Source organism: Neoarius graeffei, chromosome 4 (assembly GCF_027579695.1).
Source record: "Neoarius graeffei isolate fNeoGra1 chromosome 4, fNeoGra1.pri, whole genome shotgun sequence".
Lineage (NCBI taxonomy): Eukaryota > Metazoa > Chordata > Actinopteri > Siluriformes > Ariidae > Neoarius > Neoarius graeffei.
Window position 1 is genome coordinate 40605146 of NC_083572.1, and position 20321 is coordinate 40625466.

The following is a 20321-nucleotide window of genomic DNA, read 5'->3' on the forward strand; positions in this document are numbered from 1 at the left end:
CTGGCATCAATCAACACGATCTAGTGCTTGCACAGAAAATGGCCATGTATAAATGGAAACAAGTAGCCGTGTTATGCCGAGAGAAAACATGTTTCAGAAAGTGAAAAAGAGGAGCTTGGAACTGTTCATGGATAGGAAAAAGAGGACAATATGGAATGCCCAAGTGAGCTTGAGATAATAAGGATATTTTTCCTGTCCATTAATAGGCTGTCTCTCTGAAGTCTAAAGTCTTTCCCATACCATGCCCTGGTCTTCCCAGGCAGTCTCCCATCCCAGTACTAATCAGGCTGTTAAGGCACATTGGGCAGCGCCAGTCTCTGTTTTCGTAGCCCTTGGCCTCTCGCCTATACCATGAGGGTTACAGTGGTGGGTTAGTCCTCTGGTAACCACGAGAGTTTGACTCCTTGTTTGCATCTGTATTGCAGCGTACCTTGCCAGATTGCAGTCGGTACTATTTTTATGAAGGTCTTTGTTATGACCCAACTACGAGTAGAACTCCCAACTGAGAGGCGGACATGCTAACCACGAGGCCAGCTTGCAGTATTAGACTGTAGGCTGGTAACATTATGCTAATTAACGTTAATGAAATTGCCCAAGTTATCTGTAGCTTTCCTGTGACTGGGTGGCACGGTGGTGTAGTGGTTAGCACTGTCGCCTCACAGCAAGAAGGTCCGGGTTCGAGCCCCGTGGCCGGTGAGGGCCTTTCTGTGTGGAGTTTGCATGTTCTCCCCGTCTGCGTGGGTTTCCTCCGGGTGCTCCAGTTTCCCCCACAGTCCAAAGACATGCAGGTTAGGTTAATTGGAGGCTCTAAATTGACTGTGAGTGTGAATGGTTCTTTGTCTCTATGTGTCAGCCCTGTGATGATCTGGCGACTTGTCCAGGGTGTACCCCGCCTCTCACTCATAGTCAGTTGGGATAGGTTCCAGCTTGCCCGCGACCCTGCACAGGATAAGCGGTTACGGATAATGGATGGATGGATGGATTTCCTGTGACTTTCGTGTCATCTGATACCATCCTCCTATTGTTGATTTTATGTCCGGTATACACTACGATTTTGGCAGCACGGTGCAGTGGTTAGCACAGTCTCCTCACAGCAAGAAGACTCTGGGTTCAAGCCCAGTGGGTGTGAATGTCTGTGTGAATGGTTGAGAGGAGAAAACCTCCATAATAATCCAGTAGAAGACAACAGAAAACCACTACTGTAATTCTTCCAAAGAAACTTTGACAACTGAAGCTGTCAGAGCGGACCTGCCATCAGGCAGAACACTAAAGAAGAAGACAATACGATTTTGGGACGTTGCAGATGAAAGATGACCAACTTGAAACAAACGGTGATATTTTTGGTCCTACATCGCACTGTGAAAGAGCTTCAAAGATGGCCATTGTCACGGTCTTGTGACCAAAGATAGCATGGAACATATTTCCGACAGCGTCAGAAATTTAGGAAGACCATCTCACAACATGACTTATGACCTACGTCTACTAACCAACCAATAGGAATACAGCATGAAATGACGCACTGATCAAGGTGACACTGGCACCAAACTGATTCTTGGTTAGTTTAATCATCACTATAGCAGCATAGATGGAGGATGCACACTGATGAAGTTTTATTCTTTGATTCAGTAGGTGTCATCATCATATAGTCTGCATACATCAACATTGATGTATATTAGATCCATGCTGCACAGTGTGGCTTGCAGTAAACTTATGCGATTGCTGTTCTCACATTCTGTAGGCACCATTTGATGAACATCTGAATTAGAGGATTAGCTCCAGTCTCGTTACCAAAGAATTCCTTCATGTTCTATACCATTTCCATTGCAGGTCACAGGGAAGCTAGAGCCAATCACAGCCAACATCGGACGAGAGGTGGAGTATATAATGGACGGGCCACCAATCAGGACCAACACAGAGACAGATGGCTACTCTCTCTCTCTCTCTCTCTCACACACACACACTTTAGAGTAACCAACTGAACTAATCTGCATGTTGGACTGTGGAGGAAACCGCAGTACCCAGAAGAACCCCATACAGGCACAAGGAGAACATGCAAACTCCATACAAAAAGGCCCCAGTTGACCACAGGGCTTGAACCCAGAAACCTTTTGCTGTGAGACAACAGTGCTAATCATTGCACCACCAAAGAATTTTTTACAACAATTTTGCAATCATCAGGAAATTAATACTTACATCTGAGTGAAAAATACTGTGGCAAGCATGCGTGGAAGAAGAGTCTGGAGACAGAAATCTTAGTTCCTTGGTCCTTAACCTGTGCTACTTGCTCTCAATAGCACTGGTTTGACTGCTTTATTAGCATTCGCTAACACTACTGATGAATGCTACACTGGCTGGAAGGTTATGTCACTGCTGCGCTGATGGCACGGTCAGCAGTTATGCTAGCTTCAAGATGGCCTAGGCCAATACATTTTTGGTCCCTCCCACTATAAATCAAAATCTGATTGGTTAATTCAGCTGTTGCTTCCTACATAAACATACACTGCCATGGCCTTCTGTCCTGGCAACAAAGTCCTAACCAATGAGTGAGCCAGCTTTAAACTCTTCTCAGCATAGAGATAACAAAGTGAATGTTTTCAGGACAGTAACCCTTTCATTTCTGAAGAAAATGAGGCCAAATTAGAATTTGAAGAGAATACTTATAATGAAGTTATGAAAAAATGAAAGCAGTTAAAGAATGAAATAAATTAAATATAACATTTGAAATGCTGGGCAGCACAGTGGTGTAGTGGTTAGCACGGTCACTTCACAGCAAGATGGTTCTGAATTCGAGCCCAGTGGCCAATGGGGGGGGGGGGGGGGGGGGGGGGGGGGGGGGCCTTTGTGTGGGGAGTTTGCATGTTCTCCCCGTGTCTGTGTGGGTTTCCTCCGGGTGCTCCGGTTTCCCCCACAGTCCAAAGACATGCAGGTTAGGTTAACTGGTGACTCTAAATTGACTGTAGGTGTGAATGTGAGTGTGAATGGTTGTCTCTATGTATCAGCCCTGCAATGATCTTGCGACTTGTCCAGGGTGTACCCCGCCTCTCACCCATAGTCAGCTGGGATAGGCTCCAGCTTGCCCATGACCCTGCACAGGATAAGCGGATACGGATAATGGATGGAAAATTTGAAATGCTATGTTTGGGCCTTCTCTAAAGGTGTAGAAGGCCCTGACAGTTCCCCTCTGTCTAAAAGGACAACGGCATAGGATCATAAACTCTGAGAACAGCTACAAATACAATAAAAGCAAATCATACTGAATAGCTTACGTTAAGAGAGGTACATGATTGACTGTTCAGCTCAGTGTGAAGTGGTGAAACTAAAAGGTGGTACGTGGTACCATCTAGTACTGCAATTTGGGATACAGCCTCTCTTTATTGGTCTATCAGTTAAAACTCCGAATAAATTCCAAGGTTCTCCGTTAGAATGCTGACACACCAGGTTATTTGCTCATCTTGCACATATATTGTATCAGTTACCGGATTCTTCCTATATTCAATAGCTACTTTTTATCACTTTCAAAGCACGTCGCAGTCTTGCCTACCTTTCTGAGCAACTCCATCCCTCCACCCTGTCTCTCACCCTCAGGTCCTCTGGCAGCAGACCGCTTGCAGCTCCCTGCACTCGGCTTTTGTTTCATCTCTCGGCTGAAATCTTCTCTTCACACAATATCCTTCTTGTTTTTCTACTCCTTAAAAGGTTACATACACTGTAAAGCTACCTCAAATGCTAGAATGGAACTACTGAATTTTGAATGCATAAATAATTAAATAAAAAAAACCCAAGCTTTCGTTTCTTCACTTTTTTTCTTCGTCTTCTCTTATGAACACTCTTCTAAACCAAGCCTGGTAGACAGATAGATATTTTCTCTTTCCCAGGCACAGAATGTCCATTTGCTGTAGGCTTTGTGGTATGGAGGGCAACTTTTTATTGAAGAAAGTTCACCCCGGTCTGTGCTGGTTCTTCAACTTGGACTTGGAGTGTCATGGTCCTAAGAGCTCTAACAACTCAGGCTTGATTTTAAGTGGAGTTCTGAAGGGAAAAAAAAATGTACAAGCTGTGACTGTTGGACACTAACTGTAACAACTGCAAAGATTTGACTCTCTGTATGGACTTTTTACTAGATTAGCATGCTTATCTACTGCAGAAATGACTCATGTGCCCTTGTTCTCTCTTCAATTCCCAAATGACAAAAGCTGAGCAAGGCTCATTTTCAGACGCTACCAAGCAGGAGTCTTTGATCTTATCCAGAAAGGGTTGGTGTGGCTGCAGACTTTCATTCCAAACAAGCAGGAGTTGCACCTGATTTCATCTGAGTTCATCTTGGTCTCTAATCAACTATCAAGTGCGATTCCTGTTTGGTTGGAATGAAAGCCTGCAGCCACATCGTCCCTTTGGGGATACAACTGAAGACTCCTGGCTCATCATCAGAAAAACCATGCTCCATCCAAGGAAGGTGGATCACCGTGCTTTAAACATGGCTCTGTTGATGGACATGAGCTTCCATGCTACATATACTCAGTTCAAGGATAAATGATTTCAGCTCAACTACATGGTCCCCAGGAGTGCATTTTAAGAATTGGTACATCCTTAAATAGTGTAATGACATTTAATGCACTGACTGATTGATTGATTTATGTCATGAACAATACTGCTTTGAAAACACTGAAGCTGGAAGTGCACCTCTGTTTATCTATTCCCAATGTAACTCGAAAAGGATTTTGATGAAATTTCAAGGAAAAGTGAGCCATGGGTCAAGGAACAAGTGATTAGATTTTGATGCAAACTTGGATACATACGGAAACATGCAGTGGTGCTTGAAATTTTCTATATTTCTCTTGAGATTCAGTTCATGGACAGATGTCCTGACATTTTCCTTTAGAATTCGCTGGTATAATTCAGTAGGAAACCCACCAACATCCCAGAGTTGAAGCTGTTCTGTATGGAGGAACGGGCTAAAATTCCTCCAAGCCGGTGTGCAGGACTGATCAACAGTTACCGCAAACGTTTAGTTGCAGTTATTGCTGCACAAGGGGGTCACACCAGATACTGAAAGCAAAGGTTCCCATACTTTTGCCACTCACAGATATGTAATATTGGATCATTTTCCTCAATAAATAAATGACCACGTATAATATTTTTGTCTCATTTGTTTAACTGGGTTCTCTTTATCTACTTTTAGGACTTGTGTGAAAATCTGATGACGTTTTAGGTCATATTTATGCAGAAATATAGAAAATTCTAAAGGGTTCACAAACTTTCAAGTATTAAATATCTGGATATTCTAATATGTGGCTTGGAACTCTACTGAGTGCCCTTCTAGTTGAACTATAGTTTGATTCAACCGTACTAATGAAATCGCCTAAAAATAACAATATTCATCAGGATTTGCTTTTAAAAAAAAGGAAAAAGACAACTAGTTCATGACTTTTATTTAATTCCAGCTCATCGAGGAAAAATGAATATTTGCACAACCCCTAATTACTACAACCCCAACTCCATAAAGTTGTGGCACTGTACCAAACGTAAATAAAAAAAAAAAACCAGAATGATGATTTGCACATCATGGAAACCCTATATTTCACTGAAAATAGTACAAAGACGACATATCAAATGTGGAAACTGAGAAATTTTTATTGGTTTTTGAAAAATGTACTGTATGCTCATTTTGAATTTGATACCAGCAACCTATTTCAGGAAAGTTGTGACAGGGGCAACAAAAGACTGAAAATGTGTAATGCTTAAAAAAAAACACTAATTTGTTTAATTGTCAACAGGTCAGTAAGATGATTGGGTATAAAAAGAGCATCCCAGAGAGGCGGAGTCAGAAGTAAAGATGGGGAGGGGTTCACCGTTCCGTGAAAGACTGCGTGGGCAAACAGTGCAACAGTTTAAGAATAACATTCCTCAAACTGCAAAGAATTTGAGACTCACATCATCTGTGGTACATGATATCATTAAAAGATTCAGAGAATCTGGAGAAATCTCTGTATGCAAGAGACAAGGCTGAAAACTGACACTGGATGCCTGCGATCTTCAGGCCCTCAGGTGACACTGCATTAAAAGCAGACACGTGTCTGTCGTGGAAATCACTGTATGGGCTCAGGAACACTTCAGAAAACCATCATCTGTGAAAACAGTTCATTACTGCATCTACAAATGCAAGTTAAAAATCATATATAAACAATATTCAGAAACACCGCCACCTTCTCTGGGCCCGAGCTCTTTTACGATGGACTGAGGCGAAGTGGAAAATTGTCCCGAGGTCTGATGAATCAAAATTAGAAATTCTTTTTAGAAATCATGGACACCGTGTCCTCCAGATAAAAGAGGAGAGGGACCATCCGGCTTGCTATCAGTGCACAGTTCAAATAAAAAGCCAGCATCTGTGATGGTATGAGGGTGCATTAGTGCACATGATCTGGGTAGCTTGTACATCTGCGAAGGCATCATTAATGCTGAATGATGTGCAGGTTTCAGAGCAACATGCTGCCATCCAGACAAAATCTTTTTCAGGGAAGGCCTTCCTTCTTTCAGCAAGACAATGCCAAGCCACTTTCTGCACGTATTAAAACTGCATGGCTCCGTAGTAAAAGTCTGTGCACTAAACTGGCCTGCCTGCAGTCTGGACCTGTCTTCCGTTTAAAACATTTGGTGCGTTGGGGGCGTCGTGGCTCAGGTGGATAAGGCGCCATACCATAAATCCGGGGACCCGGGTTCGATTCCGACCCAAGGTCATTTCCCGATCCCTCCCCGTCTCTCTCTCCCACTCATTTCCTGTCTCTACACTGTCCTATCCAATAAAGGTGAAAAAAGCCCAAAAAATATCTTATAAAAAAAAAAAAACATTTGGTGCGTTATGAAGCGCAAAATATGACAAAGGAGACCCCGAACTGTTGAGCAACTGAAATTGTATATCAGGCAAGAATGGGACAACATTTCTCTTTCAAAACTACAGCAATTGGTCTCCTCAGTTCCTAAACGTTTAGAGTGTTGTTAAAAGTAGAGGTGATGCAACACAGTGGTAAACATGCCCCTGTCTCAACTTTTCTGAAACGGGTTGCTGACATCAAATTCAAAATGAGCACATATTTTTCAAAAAACAATAACATTTCTCAGTTTCAACATTTGATATGCTGTCTTTGTACTATTTTCAATTAAATATAGGGTTTCCATGATTTGCATATCATCATATTCTGTTTTTTTATTTACGTTTTACTCAGCGTCCCAAATTTATGGAATTGGGATTGTATTTGGTCAAATTATAAAACAGGGTGACTTGTCAGCATGAGGCTTTTTGACTCCTTGAAAGAAAATTAAAAAAAAGTTGGAAAAACACCTGGAGGTGAGCTGTCAATCCAAGGGCACAAAATGGTAACCCAGCAAAATCCCTGAAGTCTCTGCAAAAAATTGGTTTAAATAGTGGCTGTGTAACATCTTTAGCAATAGCTCAGCTGGAACTGCAATCTCTCCCAGCTTTAGACACTTTCCCCTGAGAGCTACTCAGGGCTGCAGCTGACATTTCCTGCTGATATGCCTTCCCTCCTCGTTTATCGTTCGGCAACTCCCCCTTGCTGTTTTACTTCCGAAGAGACAACAGAGCGCAACTGAAATGAGCTAATCTTCCATTAGTCAGCACCAAGGGCTGACAGGAGCGCGAGTCTGCTTTCAACACAAATGGGATCTGAGCGCTGTCACCGTCACAGACCATGGTTTGGCACGTTCCAAAAATGACAAGGCCCTGAAATTCCGAGCTAAACAGAGACGGGAACAGAATGATTACAAGTAGTGTATGACTTGAACAGAACTTTAAAGAGAATTTTAATAAAATGAATCCGGTAGAAAAATTATTCATACAAGCTATGACTGAAATAGTAGTTTAAAAATGATTAACATTTAACATGTCTCTTCAAATCAACGGTATTACAATTAAAAAACAAAACAGAAAAGTATTCAATACTACTTTATTTTAAGGTGTTTGAGTTCAAGAATATACTCCTCAGCACGGTCCAGTGATGGGCATTTTTTTTAATCTTCTTAGATCCCTGTGAACACTCACTAATTTGGCTCATCCTCATCGTCACTGTCCAGTTCCTCAGCATTCAAGATCCGTACATTACGCTGTCGATGCTCTAACTGAGCTGTGCCGCTTGCTGCATCTGTGACTTTAACTCCATCCAGAGCTACAAGGAGCTGGGAGTCGTCTATCTTTCTTAATCTGTGCACCACTCCCTCTTTCTCTCTCGCCGTGCTACTGGAAGGAATGGTTATCTGAGGCACGTCCTCTCTGATCCTCGGCTCCTCCTCCTGCAGCCTCTCTCCCAGCTCCTGAATCAGGCTTTCTCCATGCTCAAGGTCTTGAGAGCAGGGGCAAGTTATTGCTGGTCCATCTGTTACTCCTTTTTGCTCCTCCTCTTCACTCTTGGCAGCACTGCTGTCATGATCGTCATCTTCCTCACTGCTGCTGCTAGACTCGTCCTCCTCTTCACTTTCTTTCATTTGATCTTCCTGCCCCTCCTCCTTTATTTGCTCCTCCTGTTCTTCTTCTACCACCATCTCAGCAGCTTCCTCCAGAATCTCCAGCTCCAGGTCCAGGTCCTTCTTGTGCAGCTCAGCTTGGCGTAATGCTTCAGCCAGGGCTACCATGTGCTTAGACCTGAACAGAGAAACAGAGGTGACCAGATGAGATCAGAGAAAAGTCTCATTTACAAAAGACACAGGACTGAAGAAAGGACATAATGATCTAGAAATGCAATATGATATAGCTCGTCCTACCATCATAGCCGCTCACTGTCCTGTGATTCTATCTATCTATCTATCTATCTATCTATCTATCTATCTATCTATCTATCTATCTATCTATCTATCTATCTATCTATGGGGGTGTTTAGTGTGTTTTAGTATTACATTTGTCTTGGGTTGTTCGTATTTCTTTTGGCTTTGTGAGTCTGCTTTTACCCTCATGACCCTGTTTGGACCCCCTCCTTGAACTGCCACCTTATTGTGGTGGAGGGGTTTGTGTGCTTGAATGATCCTAGGAGCTATGTTGTCGGGGGCATTATGCCCCTGTCAGGGTTTCCCAAGGCAGACAGGTCCTAGGTGACAGGCCAGACTAAGAGCAGTTCACCAAAACCCCTATGGAGAAAAATCCGAGGACCGTGACGTCGCCCGGGATGACGCAGCCGGGGCCCCACCCTGGAGCCAGGCCCGGGGTTGGGGCTCGTATGCGAGCGCTTGGTGGCCGGGCCTTTGCCCATGGGGCCCGGCCGGGCTCAGCCCGAAGAGCTGACGTGGGCCCGACCTCCTGTGGGTTCACCACCCACAGAGGTAGCAGTAGGGGACTGGTGCAATGTGGATTGGGTGGCAGTCGAAGGCAGGGGCCTCGACGACCTGATCCCCGGACACAGCGGCTGGCTGTTGGGACATGGAATGTCACTTCGCTGGGGGGGAAAGAGCCTGAGCTTGTGCGGGAGGTTGAGAGGTACCGGCTAGAGATAGTCGGGCTCACCTCCACGCACAGCTTGGGCTCTGGAACCCAGCTCCTCGAGAGGGGCTGGACTCTCCACTTCTCTGGAGTCGCCCGTGGTGAGCGGCGGCGGGCTGGTGTGGGCTTGCTTATAGCTCCCCAGCTCAGCCGCCATGTGTTGGAGTTTACCCCAGTGAACGAGAGGGTCGCCTCGCTGCGCCTTCGGATTGGGGAGAGGGCTCTTGCTGTTGTTTGTGCCTATGGCCCAAATAGCAGTATAGAGTATCCGGCCTTCTTGGAGTCCCTGGGAGAGGTACTGAGGAGTGCTCAGACTGGGGACTCCATTGTGTTACTGGGGGACTTCAATGCTCACGTGGGAGATGACAGTGACACCTGGAGGGGCGTGGTTGGGAGGAACGGCCTCCCCGATCTGAACCCGAGTGGTGTTTTGTTATTGGACTTCTGTGCTAGTCATGGTTTGTCCATAACGAACACCATGTTCGAGCATAGGGGTGTCCATAAGTGCACGTGGCACCAGGACACCTTAGGTCGGAGGTCAATGATAGACCTTGTAGTCGTTTCATCTGATCTCCGGCCCTATGTCTTGGACACTCGGGTGAAGAGAGGGGCTGAGCTGTCAACTGATCACCACCTGGTGGTGAGTTGGATCCGCTGGCGGAGGAGGAAGCTGGACAGACCTGGCAGGCCCAAACGTATGGTGAGGGTCTGCTGGGAACGTCTGGCCGAGCACTCTGTCGGGGAGGTCTTTAACTCCCACCTCCGGGAGAGCTTTTCCCAGCTTCCGAGGGAGGCGGGGGACATTGAGTCTGAGTGGACCATGTTCTCTACCTCCATTGTGGACGCAGCTGTTCAGAGCTGTGGCCGCAAGGTCTCCGGTGCCTGTCGTGGCGGCAATCCCCGAACCCGGTGGTGGACACCAGAAGTAAGGGATGCCGTCAAGCTGAAGAAGGAGTCCTATCGGGCCATGTTAACCTCCAGGACTCCCGAGGCAGCTGACGGGTATCGGCAGGCCAGGCGTGCTGCAGCTCGGGCAGTTGCGGAGGCAAAAACTCGGAACTGGGAGGAGTTCGGGGAGGCCATGGAGAAGGACTATCGGTCGGCCTCGAAGAAATTCTGGCAAACCGTCCGGCGCCTCAGGAGGGGGAAGCAGTACTCTGCCAACACTGTTTACAGTGCGGGTGGGGAGCTGTTGACCTCGACTGGGGACATTGTCGGGCGGTGGAAGGAATACTTTGAGGATCTCCTCAATCCCACCGTCATGTCTTCCACTGAGGAGACTGAGGCTGATGACTCAGAGGTGGACTCGTCCATTACCCAAGCCGAAGTCACTGAGGTGGTTTGCAAGCTCCTCGGTGGCAAGGCACCGGGGGTGGATGAGATCCGCCCTGAGTATCTCAAGTCTCTGGATGTTGTGGGGCTGTCTTGGTTGACACGCCTCTGCAACATCGCGTGGCGGTCAGGGACAGTGCCTCTGGAGTGGCAGACTGGGGTGGTGGTCCCTCTTTTTAAGAAAGGGGACCGGAGAGTGTGCCCCAATTATAGGGGAATCACACTTCTCAGCCTCCCAGGGAAGGTTTACTCCAGGGTACTGGAGAGGAGAATTCGACCAATAGTCGAACCTCGGATCCAGGAGGAACAATGCGGTTTTCGTCCTGGTCGCGGAACACTGGACCAGCTCTATACCCTTCATAGGGTGCTCGAGGGTTCATGGGAGTTTGCCCAACCAGTCCACATGTGCTTTGTGGATCTGGAGAAGGCATTCGACCGTGTCCCCCGTAGTATTCTGTGGGGGGTGCTTCGGGAGTATGGGGTTCGGGGCTCTTTGCTAAGGGCTGTCCGGTCCCTGTACGAACGGAGCAGGAGTCTGGTTCGCATTGCCGGCAGTAAGTCAGACCTGTTCCCAGTGCATGTTGGACTCCGGCAGGGCTGCCCTTTGTCACCGGTTCTGTTCATAATTTTTATGGACAGAATTTCTAGGCGCAGCCAGGGGCCAGAAGGAATCCTGTTTGGGAACCACAGGATTTCATCTCTGCTTTTTGCGGATGATGTTGTCCTGTTGGCTTCTTCAAACCAGGACCTTCAGCATGCACTGGGGCGGTTTGCAGTCGAGTGTGAAGCGGCTGGGATGAGAATCAGCACCTCCAAGTCCGAGGCCATGGTTCTCGACCGGAAAAGGGTGGCTTGCCCTCTCCAGGTTGGTGGAGAAGTTCTGCCTCAAGTGGAGGAGTTTAAGTATCTCGGGATCTTGTTCACGAGTGAGGGAAGGATGGAGCGTGAGATCGACAGGCGGATCGGTGCAGCCTCCGCAGTGATGCGGTCGCTTTACCGGTCCGTTGTGGTGAAGAAGGAGCTGAGCCAAAAGGCGAAGCTCTCAATTTACCGGTCGATCTACGTTCCGACTCTCACCTATGGTCATGAGCTTTGGGTAATGACCGAAAGGACAAGATCGCGGATACAAGCGGCCGAAATGAGTTTCCTTCGCAGGGTGGCTGGGCGCTCCCTTAGAGATAGGGTGAGAAGCACAGTCACTCGGGAGGAGCTCGGAGTAGAGCCGCTGCTGCTCCACATCGAGAGGAATCAGCTGAGGTGGCTCGGGCATCTTTTTCGGATGCCTCCTGGACGCCTCCCTGGGGAGGTGTTCCAGGCATGTCCCCCCGGGAGGAGGCCCCGGGGAAGACCCAGGACACGCTGGAGGGACTATGTCTCTCGGCTGGCCTGGGAACGCCTCGGTGTTCTTCCCGAGGAGCTGGCCGAGGTGTCTGGGGAAAGGGAAGTTTGGGCTTCCCTGCTTAGACTGCTGCCTCCGCGACCCGGTCCCGGATAAAGCGGAAGAAGACGAGACGAGACGAGACCCTGTTTGGACCAAAATTACTATACCTGGCTCATTTTCACTGTTGAATTTTATAAAGGGTAAATTTAACTTTGGTGCACCATTCTGACATGAGAGTAATATAAAAAAAATAAAATAAAAAAAAAAGTTAAAAAGTGATTAACTGACACCGGCTGCTTTTTACAAAAATAAAACAAATAGGTGAATAAACTGTTACATGACCTCCGTGTCTCATTTGCACAAATTGCACCTGACTACTAGTAGGAGTTTCCCCCACAATGAGAAACGTTTCCGAGTGTCACTACTGTTCCACAAAAACAGATGTATTCAAGATATAATTTACAATACTATTTGAAGTATCAGAGTTATGAACAAATCACCTTGCTAGCCTTTTGACACCGGTTATCTGTCCTTTTTATTTGACTAATCAATTCTAATTCATAATGATCACGGAATGAGCACATCATGGAAACCCTGTATTTTACTGAAACTCATACAAAGACAACATATCAGATGTTGAAACTGAGAAATGTTATTGTTTTTTGAAAAAAAAAATGCTCATTTTGAATTTGATGTCAGCAACGTTTCAAAAAAAAATTGGGACGGGGACAACAAAATGCTGAAAAAAGTTGTGTAATCCTAAAAAAAACAAAACAAAAAACACTAATTTGGTTAATTGGCAACAGGTCAGTAAGATGATTGGGTATAAAAAGAGCATCCCAGAGAGGCGGAGTCTCTCAGAAGTAAAGATGGGGAGGGGTTCACCGCTCTGTGAAAGACTGCGTAGGCAAACAGTGCAACAATTTAAGAATAACATTCCTCAATGTAAAACTGCAAAGAATTTGGAGATCACATCATCTGTGGTACATGATATCATTAAAAGGTTCAGAGAATCTGGAGAAATCTCTGTATGCAAGAGACAAGGCTGAAAACTGACATTGGATGCCTGCGATCTTCAGGCCCTCAGGTGACACTGCATTAAAAGCAGACACGTGTCTGTAGTGGAAATCACTGTATGGGCTCAGGAACACTTCAGAAAACCATCGTCTGTGAAAACAGTTCATTACTGCATCCACAAATGCAAGTTAAAACCATATATAAACAACATCCAGAAACACCGCCACCTTCTCTGGGCCCGAGCTCTTTTACGATGGACTGAGGCGAAGTGGAAAATTGTCCCGAGGTCTGACAAATCAAAAGCAGAAATTCTTTTTAGAAATCATGGACACCACGTCTCCTCCAGGCTAAAGAGGAGAGGGACCATCCCGTCTGTTATCAGTGCACAGTTCAAACACCAGCATCTGTGATGGTATGAGGGTGCATTACTGCACATGACATGGGTAGCTTGTACATCTGCGAAGGCATCATTAATGCTGAATGATGTGCAGGTTTCAGAGCAATATGCTGCCATCCAGACAAAATCTTTTTCAGGGAAGGCCTTCCTTCTTTCAGCAAGACAATGCCAAGCCACTTTCTGCACATATTAAAACTGCATGGCTCCGTCGTAAAAGAGTCCAAGTGCTAAACTGGCCTGCCTGCAGTCCAGACCTGTCTTCCATTTAAAACATTTGGTGCATTATGAAGCGCAAAATATGACAAAGGAAACGCCGAACTGTTGAGCAACTGAAATTGTATATCAGGCAAGAATGGGACAACCAGGGGCGTGTTTAGCCTATTTTTGGGGGTGCTCAAGCACCCCCAAAAACAAGCTCAGCACCCCCTAGCTCAGCACCCTCAAAAACACTGCTTTTGGACGTAATTTTCAGAAATAAGTGCCCTTGCGCGCTGCGCAATGAATGTGTGCGCGGGCGTGTGTGTGTTCTTGAATTCACCTGTTACGTGATAGTTCTATGACCAGTAAAATACCTCTCCTCCTTGCGTCCCCTCTGATTGGGTTGCCTGTCCGCGCGAGTGCTTGCTACGACATGGTGGGTTTTTTTTAACTGGATTCCACGCCGATGAGGAACTCGAAGTAGCACCTGAGTATTACTGGCATAGCGAGATGTGAAGGTACGGACTGGAGTTACAATTGTTAAACACAACACAATAATATGCATAATGCAATATTGATGTTCCCTGGTCTATGAACAGAATGATAAAAACGACATTTATCATCCATATCGAGATACTTTTGTGCAGAGCTGTACAGGTGCTACGGTGCTAGACCACCGTGTGTTAGCCAATTTTATTTAATGTAACATAGCGTTTACGTTTGCTTATCATTCACAAATCCAAACCCTGTTCATTGTCTGGGGGAACAGTGAGTGTGGTTTGGATGTAGCCTACATTTTCAAAGCTTGCCAAGCCTAGTTGTGAGGCCACACAGCCAACTCGATTAATTAAAAAGTTAGCTGGCTAGTGAATGTTCATTCACGTAGTCTGGAATCATGACCACATAAATTTAAGGTTTACAGTACAATTACCACTGTTCAAAATGAATAGCTCCAACATTACAAATGCAGTAGTAGGTCTTGTTTAGTTAAAAATATAACGTAAATATTTGTGTCAGTGGTTGTAAATGTGTAGATATCATAGTTTATTGGGTCAGCTTCTGTTAAAACATTGCATAAGTCTAGTCTTGTCTTGTCTAGTCTAGTCTTCTTGTCTAGTTAAGTCTAGTCTAAATGCGGAATAAACGTGGAAACACTGTCGTTCAAGCCAGGTGCCTCTGTCAGCTCTGGGGGCTAAGGACCCCCAAAGACCAGATGCTAGAATCGCTCCTGGGGACAACATTTCTCTTTCAAAACTACAGCAGTTGGTCTCCTCAGTTCCTAAACGTTTAGAGTGTTGTTAAAAGTAGAGGTGATGCAACACAGTGGTAAACATGCCCCTGTCTCAACTTTTCTGAAACAGGTTGCTGACATCAAATTCAAAATGAGCACATATTTTTCAAAAAACAATAACATTTCTCAGTTTCAACATTTGATATGCTGTCTTTGTACTATTTTCAATGAAATATAGGGTTTCCATGATTTGTGTCAGACCCGGATTCTCAGGCGCACTCCGGACTGCGCGTACGCTGAGTGGACTCTCGCACGTGCGCTGTTAATCATGCACACCTGCATGGGATTAAGGTGCATCAGTGCGCCTATATAGAGACTGAGAAAACGCACACTTGGTGCGAAGTATTACGCTACGTTAGTGCGCATTACCAGGCCTTATTTTCCCGTGTTGATCTCCTGGTTTTCCGATTCCTGTTCCTTGTTTCCGTTTTGTCTGTGCCTAGTATATGCTGTTAGTGCCGCAACCAACCTCTTGCTTGTCTCCTCGTTAATGATTCTTGCCTGCCGAATTGGATTGTTTTCCTGTTATCTCTCTTTTCAATAAATATTAACTTCTGCACTTACATCCGTCTCCTACCATTCCCTGACAGTTTGCAAATAATCACATTCTGTTTTTATTTCCAGGTTATACAGCGTCCCAGCTTCTTTGGAACTGGGGTTGTAGTCAATTATAGTAAATGTATGATTGTTGCCTCGATTCATTTCAGTCATTACTTGCAAATCGATGCATTGATCCAAATCAGGGCGGCACGGTGGTGTAGTGGTTAGCGCTGTCGCCTCACAGCAAGAAGGTCCGGGTTCGAGCCCCGTGGCCGGTGAGGGCCTTTCTGTGCGGAGTTTGCATGTTCTCCCCGTGTCCGCATGGGTTTCCTCCGGGTGCTCCGGTTTCCCCCACAGTCCAAAGACATGCAGGTTAGGTTAACTGGTGACTCTAAATTGACCGTAGGTGTGAATGTGAGTGTGAATGGTTGTCTGTGTCTATGTGTCAGCCCTGTGATGACCTGGCGACTTGTCCAGGGTGTACCCCGCCTTTTGCCCGTAGTCAGCTGGGATAGGCTCCAGCTTGCCTGCGACCCTGTAGAACAGGCTAAAGCGGCTACAGATAATGAGATGAGATGATCCAAATCATCTGATCATTACACCTTACAGTTGTTGTTAGTCAGGGTCATGTGATGCAAAACTGAGCAACCTGGTCAACCTCGCTCTAATGAGGTAGTTTGAATAATATCGGAACACCCACTATATCTCCTGGAAATTTGAAAGTTAATTTCATCACCACCAGCAAGGATCGTCAACGAGCATAATTTTTGTGCAGGAACCAGGAAGTTTAGTTAATCTAATTCAGAAGTGAAAAAGTCCTTGGCCACAAAAAACAGGTAAGCATACGTTGGTCAATCTTTGTTGTCGCTTAATAGATGTCAAAGAAATGTTGGTTAGGTGGGTACCTTTCACATCTGATTGGACCTGCCATGCCAATAAAGTCATTGGATCTAACCTGGCCACTGGGCATGTAACAATATATTGTGCGACAAATAAATCACGATACAATTTATCTATTCAAATTGAAGAAATAAATAATTAACTGCGATTATCATCAGGCTGCGTAATCTTAGTTTTTCCTATCTGTAATTGCGTTGTTTAGTCAACAGAGAATACAATAGTGTACAATAGTGGGATCAGCTTCAGTGGAAGTAACACAGCTCTAATGCTGCCAAAACCCAAACAGATCTAAAAAGAGCTGTTGTGCGATTGACTCTACAAATAGATGCGCTCTTTTTACAGACTGTTGAAAGCTAAAAAAACTGGAAGCAAATGAAGTAGGAGAAATGATCATAAATGTTTATTAAGAAAAAAAACCCGACATGTTAAAACTGAAAATTATTTGTAAATAATCTTTGACCTGTATTGCACTCAAAACAACACAACAGCACATTATTTGATATTTTACCTCATGAATTTTATTGTTTTCTAAATAAACACTCATTTTTATTTTGATTCTTGCAACACATTTCAGGTGGCACGGTGGTGTAGTGGTTAGTGCTGTCGCCTCACAGCAAGAAGGTCTGGGTTTGAGCCCCGTGGCCGGCGAGGGCCTTTCTGTGCGGAGTTTGCATGTTCTCCCCGTGTCCGCGTGGGTTTCCTCCGGGTGCTCCGGTTTCCCCCACAGTCCAAAGACATGCAGGTTAGGTTAACTGGTGACTCTAAATTGACCGTAGGTGTGAATGTGAGTGTGAATGGTTGTCTGTGTCTATGTGTCAGCCCTGTGATGACCTGGCGACTTGTCCAGGGTGTACCCCGCCTTTCGCCCGTAGTCAGCTGGGATAGGCTCCAGCTTGCCTGCGACCCTGTAGAACAGGATAAAGCGGCAACATGTTTCAAAAAAGTTGGGCCAGTAAAGCATTGACCACTTTGTAATGTTGCCATTCCTTCTCACAACACTTAACAGAGGTTTAGGGACTAAAGACGCCAAGTGAAGAAGTGTTTCAGGTGTTATTTTGTCCCATTCTTCCTGCAAACAGGTCTTAAGGTGTGTGACAGTACGGGGTCATCATTGTCATTTTTTTAAGTTTGAAAATTCACCACACATTCTCTACTGGGGACAGAGGGGACAGGCACCCTCTCCTTCCACAGCCCTGCTTTTGTAATGTGTGCAGAATGTGGTTTTGCACTGCCTTGTTGAAATATCCCTGGAAAAGATGTCGTCTTGAAGGCAGCATAGGTCGCTCCAAAATCTCAATGTACTTTTCTGCATTAATGCTGTCATCACGAAGTGTAAGTTACCTTTGCCAAGGGCACTGACACAACCCCATACCATGACAGACCCTGGCTTTAAGACTTGCTGCTGTTAACAGTCTGGATGGTCCTTTTCGTCTTTGCTCCGGAGTACACGGCGTCCATTTCTTCGAAAACAGACCTGGAATACTGATTCATCGGACCACAATAGATGTTTCCACTGAGTGATGGTCCATCCCAGATGCCTCAGAACCCAGAGAAGTCGACAGCACTTCTGGACAAAGTTAACATAAGACTTCCTTTTTGCACAGTAAAGTTTTAACTGGTAGTTGTGGATGTAACTCTGTATTGTAGAGCTTGACAAAGGTTTGCCAAAGTGATCCCGAGCCCATGTGGTTATATCAGCTATAGATGAACGACGGTTCTTGATGTAGTGCCGTCTGAGAGATCGGAGATCACAGGTGTTCAGCTTAGGCTTGAGCCCTTGCCCTTTACGTGCCAAAATTCCTCCAGATCCCTTTAACCGTTTAATGATATCCAAATCTTTCTTTGAGAAACATTGTTTTTAAACAGTTCAATCATTTGAAATGATTGAAATCACGCGTTTGTTGACAAACTGGAGATCTTCGGCTCATCTTTGCTCCTCAAAGGCTTGGCCTTTCCTGGACACTGATTTTGTACCAAATCATGATTATTCACCTGTTATCACCACATGTTTCAAATCGCACCATTATTTAATTGTTTTACCTCATTACTCGCCCTAAATTACCCCGTCTCAACATTTTTTTGGAACGTCTTACAGGCCTGAAATGCAGGAATGGATGTATATTAAAAAAAAATGAAATGAAGTTGACCAGACAAAACATGAAATATCTTGAGTTCATACTGTCTGCTAGGACATACAAGTCAAAGTAAATTTAGAGAACACTACTTTCTGTTTTAATTTGCATTTTCTATACCGTCACAACTTTTTCTAATTTGGGGACGCATTTGGCACTCACTTTTTTTTTTTTCCATTTTTAATAAAAGGAAATTTTTCGTTAAAAGGCTATTATATTTTACTCCAACATTTACAAATGTGGGTAAATAATTATTGCTGGTTATTAAGTAAATGAAAAGCTTTTATTTTTAATTTAACAAAAGGATAATTACGTTGATAAAGAACAGGAAAATAAATGTTGCTTTTTTTTTTTAAGGTAATAAAAGTTTCTTCAATGAATTTTTTCAAAAATATTGTGAAACGACTTGGGAATTGGGTGATTCATTAAATGCCCACTGGCCTTCCCATTGGAAAAGGTCTGGCCATGGCCCTGAGAAGTGAACAGAACACAAGGGTTAAGAAAGCATTATACTCGTTATTATTATCCTCAATCAACTGGACAGTGAACCTTTAGTGTGGGGGATAAAGTTCGGTTGTTTCCAGGCATGGCCTGTCAGATATACTTAGAGTTTTGTGTGTGAGTAAAGGAGGCAATACACAGGCGATGTTAGCATTCACCTCACAGAAAAGCTGTCTCCATGGCTACCGTTGGGAGAACTCCGTAGTAGCACTTCAGTGCATGCTTATCAGTCCTGCTCTCTGGTGGAATAATTATTTTAGGAGCGAGACAGTTTCTCACACTCGCATGCGCGCGCGCACACAGACAGACAAACTTGCTTGCACACCCGCCATTTGACACATTTCATCACATCCCCAGTTCTGACATCCCAATTTCCCTGCAAACACTTGTGGACATGCTTCTTGTAAAAGAACACAATACTTCCCGACCAAGTGCAGTGCTTTAAAGAAGTACAACTACTCGCTCCGCTTTCAAGCCTATGGACAAGGGCTTCACTGAGTAACATGACAAAGCTCCCCTTCAAGAGGAAAGAAATATCTGCTACAATGTGCTGCATGTAAAGCTTATAATGCAAGGGGGCCCCCAGAAACATGCATTATTCATGCACTGAACAAGTCCGGGTCGCTGCCAAAGCTCAAGTGGCTGCTACTGAGCACTCGAGACAGCTAGCGGTCTACATCGGCATGGTGATTACCGGAGCGTCCAGAGTGCTTTTGAGGTCGCGGCTTATTCACCAGGGGTGGGTTTGGGGAACAAGAGGAGACGCGGCCATCGCCGCTTCAATTAACCCACCACTGAGAAGCGAGATGCCTCCTTATTAGGGAGCGGGGCTAATGATCTCCTGCTTGGTGAGCAAAGCGAGCTATTGAGAGTGGGAGAGTTCAGTTAATGCCTCTGGAGGAGGCTGTTTATACAGCACTTTAGCCTCGAGTGCTGCAGCTCAGGAGCCACAGGTTTGAAGATGGTATAAGGCGGAGAAAAGAGCAATCTGTTCCAGTGAAGCGAGTTAGGGAGTGTTTGCGTATTCACGTGGTGAAAGACTGGCAAGGCAAACAAACTCCACAACCCAAGAATGCTTAAACGCTCAAACCTCCCACATTGTGCGAGAAAGCCACAACAGCCTTCAAGATATATTTGCAGTGATCATGCAG

General features: G+C 45.2%; 1 protein-coding gene across 2 annotated transcripts in view; it reads right to left on the reverse strand.

Annotated features, from left to right (window-relative positions):
• Positions 1-7801: 7801 nt before the first annotated feature.
• Positions 7802-20321, reverse strand: part of shq1 (SHQ1, H/ACA ribonucleoprotein assembly factor) — a 184408-nt gene continuing 171888 nt past the window's right edge. For both annotated transcript variants that reach the window (XM_060919254.1, XM_060919253.1), the window contains one exon: positions 7802-8653. In XM_060919254.1, the coding sequence (XP_060775237.1) occupies positions 8056-8653 (598 nt within the window). In that variant the 3' untranslated portion in view covers positions 7802-8055. The remainder of the gene's footprint in view (positions 8654-20321) is intronic.